The sequence below is a fragment of the Sceloporus occidentalis genome, unplaced genomic scaffold (genome assembly GCF_023333645.1).
Source record: "Sceloporus occidentalis isolate IW3139 unplaced genomic scaffold, rSceOcc1.0.p SCAF_161, whole genome shotgun sequence".
NCBI classification, from domain to species: Eukaryota; Metazoa; Chordata; class Lepidosauria; order Squamata; family Phrynosomatidae; genus Sceloporus; species Sceloporus occidentalis.
This window is the reverse complement of record NW_028317141.1, coordinates 835349-842832: the sequence shown is the minus strand read 5'-3', so window position 1 is coordinate 842832 and position 7484 is coordinate 835349. Positions and strand designations below refer to the sequence as shown.

At 52.7% G+C, this 7484-nt stretch overlaps 4 protein-coding genes across 4 annotated transcripts; 2 read left to right on the top strand and 2 right to left on the bottom strand.

Moving 5' to 3' along the window:
- The first annotated feature begins 212 nt into the window (after window positions 1-212).
- LOC149279668 (histone H1.01-like) lies at window positions 213-839 on the top strand. Its single transcript, XM_089501002.1, has one exon. It carries the CDS (start codon window positions 213-215, stop codon window positions 837-839), a length of 627 nt encoding a protein of 208 aa, XP_089357128.1.
- Window positions 840-1313: 474 nt separating this feature from the next.
- Window positions 1314-1724, bottom strand: LOC149279667 (histone H3). The gene has a single exon (XM_089500885.1). The coding sequence runs from the start codon at window positions 1722-1724 to the stop codon at window positions 1314-1316; it is 411 nt and encodes a 136-aa protein (XP_089357011.1).
- A 2052-nt stretch (window positions 1725-3776) lies between these two features.
- On the bottom strand, window positions 3777-4157 carry LOC149279666 (histone H2B 1.1-like). Its single transcript, XM_089500954.1, has one exon. The coding sequence runs from the start codon at window positions 4155-4157 to the stop codon at window positions 3777-3779; it is 381 nt and encodes a 126-aa protein (XP_089357080.1).
- A 337-nt stretch (window positions 4158-4494) lies between these two features.
- On the top strand, window positions 4495-4887 carry LOC149279665 (histone H2A type 2-B). Its single transcript, XM_089501005.1, has one exon. It carries the CDS (start codon window positions 4495-4497, stop codon window positions 4885-4887), a length of 393 nt encoding a protein of 130 aa, XP_089357131.1.
- Window positions 4888-7484: the final 2597 nt, after the last annotated feature.

Here is a 7484-nt window from a genome sequence, read left to right as displayed (position 1 = left end):
CCACCCCCCCCCTCTTCCCCTGAATGCAAATCCAGCGATGCCCCGGCAGCATGGGGAGGTTTCAGAAACGGCGTCCAATCATAGACTCGCAGGCTACCGCTCATGAACCAATGAATGTGCGGCAGCTCGTCTATAAAAGCCAAACTTCTGGCGGTTTAACCCCGTGTTTACGTGCGATTGCAACTCTTTCGTGGCGGGATCCAGGCATTGAGATGGCCGAGACAGCTCCTTCCCCGGCGCCTCCGCCGGCAGAAACCTCTGCCAAGAAGAAACAGCCGAAGAAACCGGCAGCTGCAAAAAGCCGTTCTGTGAAGTCCGGTCCCAGTGTCTCCGAGCTTATTGTGAAAGCAGTCTCTGCGTCCAAGGAGCGCAGCGGAGTGTCTCTCGCAGCTCTTAAAAAAGCACTCGCTGCTGGCGGCTACGACGTAGAAAAGAATAACAGCCGCCTGAAGCTCGCTCTCAAGGGTCTGGTGTCTAAAGAGACCCTGATCCAGCTGAAAGGAAGCGGTGCCTCTGGCTCTTTCAAGCTGAACAAGAAGCAGCCGGAGAGCAGAGAGAAGACATCAAAGAAGAAGGAAACTCCCGTAAAGCCTAAAAAAGTAACCCCTAAGAAGTCTCCCAAGAAAGCCCCTGCAGGAGTGAAGAAAAGCCCGAAAAAGATCAAGAAACCGTCGGCCGCTGCCAAGAGTCCCAAGAAGCCAAAGATTAAGGCGAAGAAAGCTGGCAAGAGCCCAGCTAAGAAGGTCACAAAGCCCAAGGCAGTCAAAAGCCCCGCAAAGCCCAAGGCGGTCAAAAGCCCCGCAAAGCCCAAGGCTAAAAAGGCAGCCTCGAAAAAATGAGGAGGGGGGGCATGGGTTTTGGAGCGCCTCTGGTGTGTGCTTTCCCACTTATTTCTTCACAAAAGGTTCTTTTCAGAACCATCATATCCTCCGAAAAAGGAAAAAAGCAGATAATCACCCGGCCGCGGCTATGTGGGCCTCCCGCTGAAAGCCTAGCCCCATACTTGTGCGTAGATTGACATATTCGGCCAGCGCTCTCGCTCGGAGCCCTGTCCGTAACAGAATAGAGATAAGGGGCGGGCTTAAAGATTGTGCTTTGCCGTTACTCGTTATGTCCAGCCGGGGACTCGGCCGCTCAACGGCTCGTTCGGTAGTGGGATAATTGTGTGAGATGTTTCAAGCTTGGGCGCGAACAACAGGGTTAATTTCGTGCATGCGAAGGGAAACAAGCTCGTTTGAGTGACAATGTGGTGGCTCTTAAAAGAGCCTTTGTGGGGGCTGTGGGGAGATCGCGTTCGCCCACACAGCGTTTACTTAGGCACGTTCACCTCTGATCCTGCGAGCCAGCTGAATGTCTTTTGGCATGATAGTAACCCGCTTAGCGTGAATAGCGCACAAATTGGTGTCTTCGAAAAGCCCCACCAGGTAAGCCTCGCTGGCTTCCTGGAGAGCCATGACAGCAGAACTCTGGAAACGTAGATCGGTTTTGAAGTCTTGAGCAATCTCACGGACCAGCCGCTGGAAAGGCAGTTTTCGGATAAGCAACTCCGTAGACTTCTGGTAACGACGGATTTCTCTTAGAGCTACGGTGCCCGGGCGGTAGCGATGTGGCTTCTTCACGCCCCCGGTAGCCGGAGCGCTTTTCCTCGCAGCTTTGGTCGCCAGCTGCTTCCGGGGAGCCTTTCCTCCGGTGGACTTACGGGCTGTCTGCTTGGTGCGAGCCATACTGACGCGTGCGGATACGATTCACCGACAAATACAACGTAACTGTAACGATTCTGTGGCCAACTCAACCCCTTTATAGGGTAGCGGTAAATGTGATTGGATACGCGTAATCACGCCCCTCTTTTTCATAGGCTAGGACGATGGTTTGAAAAAGCCAGCCTTTGATCAAGAGACTTCGGTGTGGAGCGTTATCTTTTTTTAATTTATTTAAATTAAATGCTCGAATCGGTCATGTATTCGTTAGCTGCGGTTCTTTTTTTATTTATTTCTTCTCCTCTCTTTTGTTCAGCCTCCTACCTAGTGAAACTGTGTACTGGCTGACCGTTAACAGCGATACGGCGACAGCTAAAAGCCCGCCTTTATCTTGGCCGCCGTTTGGCGTTTATTTACAGCGATATGCTGCCACCTAGTGGTAAATGAGGGATCGTCGAAAGCGATCACGTGGAGGTGAGGGAGGCAGAAGCTTAAGGTACTTGATGCAGTAGAGAGGTTTGATTAATAAAGGCTAGGCATCTTTGAAAGCAGATGCGGGCTTGGTGTAGGGAGTGGCGCAAAGGAGGTTGGTTTGAATTGTTCATATCCGGTTTCCTTTGATATTCCTAAATAGCCAATCGGTGTCTGAGGCACGCTTGGGAGCTTCTCCAGCCAACCAACGTGAAGCATATATTCAAATAGCAACGCCCCCTTGAGGCATCATGGTGCGGTTCCCTATCAGGTCCGTCGAGTACGTATAAAAGAAAGCGGGCTGGCCGTCAGCGAGTGTTGTGCTGTGGAACTCGTGAAGTAGGCGTGATCATGTCTGGCCGTGGCAAAGGAGGTAAGGGACTCGGGAAAGGTGGCGCAAAGAGGCACAGGAAGGTGCTTCGGGATAACATCCAGGGTATCACCAAGCCTGCTATCCGCCGTTTGGCTCGCAGAGGAGGCGTAAAGCGTATCTCTGGGCTGATCTATGAGGAGACTCGCGGTGTGCTCAAAGTGTTTTTGGAGAACGTGATTCGTGACGCAGTCACTTATACTGAGCATGCCAAGAGGAAAACCGTTACCGCTATGGACGTGGTGTATGCCTTGAAACGCCAAGGCCGTACTCTGTACGGTTTCGGAGGTTAAGCTTGTTGACTCGTGACCCTGAAACACCCAACGGCTCTTTTCAGAGCCACCCACACCCTCTCTTAGGCTATGATCATGTTGTCCCCGTGTCTGCCCGTGCTTTTCTATGCACACCTTGAAATAACCAGCTGAACAGTGGCTGGGTCTGGCTATAGATTGAGCTACTGGCAGGATCGGAATGCTGGGAGTTGGGCCCGTTTGCAGAACATGTGCTGGGATCGGCAGCTGGTGTACTCCAAAGGCTTGCGCGGGGCTCGCTTGAATGGGGGCCGGGACGGCCCAGGTTTAATAGGTGCCGTCTGTGGTAGTTATCTGTATTCTGTATGTCCCGGTATGTGGGTGAATTTTATTATGCCTTTGTCGTCCCCTTATGTGTTATCCTGTCCGTGTGCCACATGTCCTGCCCACGACACTACCGAGTTATGTATTATTGGGGAAAGCCCGTATACTACAGCGCCACCGAGGTTCCTGAAGAGCTGTGTCCTCTGCCAGGATCACGCATTGTCCTTTTCAGGACAACAGACCCACGATGTAGCTCATCTTCGGCTAGCCACAGTGATAAAGCAGCCCCTTCTCTCTGCAACGCTGGTTCTGTCTGGCGGTGAAGGGGTTAATCTCCGGCATCCCAGCAGGAGAAATCAGCAATTAGCTGGAATACCCAGTCAGAGTACAGGTCGGTGCCGTCACAGAGGAGGCGTAAAGCGTATCTCTGGGCTGATCTATGAGGAGACTCGCGGTGTGCTCAAAGTGTTTTTGGAGAACGTGATTCGTGACACAGTCTGGATACCCCAGCTAACCTGGAGGAGTGAGAAGCACATTTCAATGCTCTTCCCAGAGCTAGCATGTCCCCGACAAAAGCGCTAGATCAGTTACATAGCTCTGAGATGGACGATGTGGGTGGCTCTCAAAAGAGCCTTTGTTTAAAAAAGTGAGAGAACGAGAACTTTACTTGGCGCTGGTGTACTTGGTAACAGCCTTGGTGCCCTCTGACACAGCGTGCTTGGCCAGCTCTCCAGGAAGAAGGAGGCGTACAGCAGTCTGAATCTCCCGAGAAGTGATGGTGGAGCGCTTGTTGTAATGGGCTAGGCGTGAAGCTTCCCCGGCAATGCGCTCAAAGATGTCATTGACAAACGAGTTCATGATGCCCATGGCCTTGGAGGAAATGCCAGTGTCGGGATGCACCTGCTTCAGTACCTTGTAGACATAAATCGCGTAGCTTTCCTTTCTGCTCTTCTTGCGCTTCTTCCCATCTTTTTTCTGGGTCTTCGTAACAGCTTTCTTAGAGCCTTTCTTCGGAGCAGGCGCAGATTTCGCTGGATCAGGCATCGCGTCTGCTTTCGTTTTCGCACGCAATTCAAGAGAACATGATTAACACTGAAATTACTGCACCGGGCCCTTCCCTTTATAGGCACCGCATGCAAATAAGGCCGTTCTGCTGTCTCGCGTCCGATTCGATGAGGTTGTCACGTGAGAAGATGCGGCCGCCCATGAAACGCAGTGCCTACACCGATTGGTGTCTCAGACTATTTCCACCCGATTGGCTGTTTTGGAAAGGAACCAATCAGTGACGAATAGCGTCACGGGGGGGGGGGTAAATGAGCGGTGTTTCTTTGTAACATACTTCTTAATCACTTGTTCGTGTGGTCGGTTGTCGAGCGAAAGCATGTCTGGCAGAGGAAAACAAGGTGGAAAGGTTCGCGCTAAGGCAAAGACACGTTCTTCCCGTGCTGGTCTGCAGTTCCCTGTCGGCCGTGTGCATAGGCTTCTTCGCAAGGGTAATTATGCCGAGAGAGTAGGCGCCGGCGCACCCGTGTATCTGGCAGCGGTGTTGGAGTATCTGACTGCTGAGATACTGGAGTTGGCTGGTAACGCTGCACGCGACAACAAAAAGACCCGTATCATTCCTCGCCACCTGCAGCTCGCCGTTCGTAACGACGAGGAGCTCAATAAGCTGCTCGGCGGGGTCACCATTGCTCAGGGAGGTGTTCTACCCAACATCCAGGCGGTGCTCTTGCCCAAGAAGACAGAGAGCCACAAACCTGCCAAGAGCAAGTGAGTGCAGTAATCGGTAACCGCAGGGCAATTAGCAAACATCACCAAAGGCTCTTTTCAGAGCCACCCATAATCTCTGGAACAAGCTATATCTGTCTTGCTATAAACATACTGCAAACTTCTTTAAAGGCAACTGCTTTCCACTGCAGTTTTCCAGCCCGATGTTTAGTTGGTGAGCTTAACGGTGGTTAAACACCATTCATACAGGCTACATCATACACCCTACCGCCCCACCCCTCACCCCCCGGCCGTTTCTGGGTTAAAATTAGGGATTAATCTAGCCTTGGTGCAGTATTAATCTAAATTTTATTAAAGACAGGAGGCTTCGTATTTTGCATTAACCTTCTTTACTGTTAACCTCCAGCAGCAAAACAGTTAACAGAAACAATAAAAACAACCAATAAGAACACAGTAACAAGTCTATAAAAGTCTGCACATCTTGGCACTCCTCCTCTTTCTTTGCGCAGAAGCTGAACCGACAGTCAGGAACAGCCCGGAAGAACTCAGGAACACAAAACCACGCTGAGAAGAACCACAGCAGCGTCAAAAACCTCAGACAACCGGAGGACGACCTGGAAAAACAAAGAATCGTGAAAGTACCATGCAACCATAAGCCAAACATGACAGAAAAAACACCAGGCACGGTAATGAGACAATATACTAACAACAGCCCGACAACAACCCCCCAACAAAACCCCAAGACAGCAGGGGAGGGCAGGGCGGGAAAATACTCGCCTCCTGTCTTTAATAAAATTTAGATTAATACTGCACCAAGGCTAGATTAATCCCTAATTTTATAGCAAGACAGGAGGCTTCGTATTTTGCAATTTTAACGCCCCGAAACCAACGCCAAAGCGGCGTGAGCCGGGGCCCGAAAATAAAAAGTCCGAAAAGTAGATTCCCGTGACCAATCCGCCGCTGACAAAAGGTCGGAAAGGGAACAGCCCGCGGAGAAAGCCGCGGAGGCAGCGGCACCGCGGACCGAATGAGCCCCAAAGGAACTATCAATACCGGCCAAAACGAGAATCCACCGGATCCACCTGGAGAGAGTGGGAACAGAGACAGGCCGAAAAGGACGCACGTAGGAGATGAAAAACGGACCAGAAGAGGAAGACCGAAACGGGGCCGAACGGGCCAAATAAGCCTGAACACAGCGAGCCACGCAAAGGCGCGGCCGGTCAGGAAAATAAGGGTAAGAGACAGAAGTAGAACTGGATTTAGTTCTACGAAAAACGGAGACCGATACCCCGTCAGGAGAAAAAACAAACGAGGATACATCAAAAGCCCGAACGTCAGACACCCGACGGAAAGAGACGAGGCACAACAACAGAGCAGTCTTGGCGGAAAGCTGGCGAAAGGACAAACCGTCGTTGTCCGGCCAACTCTCCAAAAAACAAAGCACCCGGGAGACATCCCAAAAGGACTCATAACGAGGCCTAGGGGGCCTAGAAAGACGAACACCTCTGAGAAGACGGCAGACCGCTGGATCCTTACCGACACCCAAGCCCTGAACCGGAACGTGAGCTGCCGAGATGGCCGAACGAAACAAGTTAATGGTGCGGTAAGACCGACCCAGGGAAAAAAGATGGGCCAAAAAATTAAGAACCGCCGTCACAGGAGCTGTAAGGGGATCAAGGTGTCGAGCCAAACACCAGCTACCCCAGGCATGCCAAGCCTGGAGGTAGGACCGTCTGGTACCCGGAGCCCAGGATCCCCAGAGCAGATCTCGAGCCGACTCCGATAAGCCCGGCACATGCCAGGATCCCCGGAAACCGACCAGGCCACGAGAGTCAACCGATCCTCGAGGATGAGAGGGTGAGGGTTCCCCTCCGGATCCCGAAGCAGATCCCAAGACGAGGGAAGGATCAGGGGATCCGCACACGACAGTTCCAGAAGCAACGGGAACCACGGCTGTGTCCTCCACAGGGGTGCTATCAAAAGGATTGAGACACCCTGACGCCTGACGGAGTGGAGAGTCCGGAGGATCATGTTGAACGGGGGAAAGGCATACGCTCCCTGGAGCGGCCACGACTGCAGGAAGGCATCTACCGCCAAGGATAGCGGATCCGGGAGCCAACTGAAGAACGCGTCTGTCTGACAATTCGCTCTGGACGCGAACAGATCCAGATGGAGGGGACCGCGACAAAGGTGGAGAGAGTGGAACACGCTTGGAAGGAGATGCCAATCGCTCACGTCCCTCCAATGCCGGGAGAACCAGTCGGCCACGAGGTTCTCCTTGCCCGGCAGGTACTCCGCGCGGATGGACAAGTGGTTGTCCAGGCAGAACTGATAGAGCTGCTTGGTGAGCTCTGTGAGGAGCCTGGATCTCGAGCCCCCCAGCCTGTTGATGTAGCGGACGGCGGAGACGTTGTCCATGCGCAACACTAGGGAACAGTGAGTAACCCCCTTCAGGAAACTGCGAACCGCGAACGAGCCCGCGATGAGCTCCAAACAGTTGATATGAAGGTCGCGTTCCTCCGAAGTCCACGGACCCCCGGTAGCCACGTCGCCGCAAACGGCCCCCCAACCAGAGAGGCTTGCGTCCGAGTCCAGGACGAAATCCGGGCTTGACCCGAAAATGGCACGACTGTTCCACGCATC

Coding starts and splice junctions, on each gene's coding strand:
- LOC149279667 (XM_089500885.1), bottom strand. CDS start 1,724: ATGGCTCGCACCAAGCAGACAGCCCGTAAGTCCACCGGAGGAAAGGCT.
- LOC149279666 (XM_089500954.1), bottom strand. CDS start 4,157: ATGCCTGATCCAGCGAAATCTGCGCCTGCTCCGAAGAAAGGCTCTAAG.
- LOC149279665 (XM_089501005.1), top strand. CDS start 4,495: ATGTCTGGCAGAGGAAAACAAGGTGGAAAGGTTCGCGCTAAGGCAAAG.
- LOC149279668 (XM_089501002.1), top strand. CDS start 213: ATGGCCGAGACAGCTCCTTCCCCGGCGCCTCCGCCGGCAGAAACCTCT.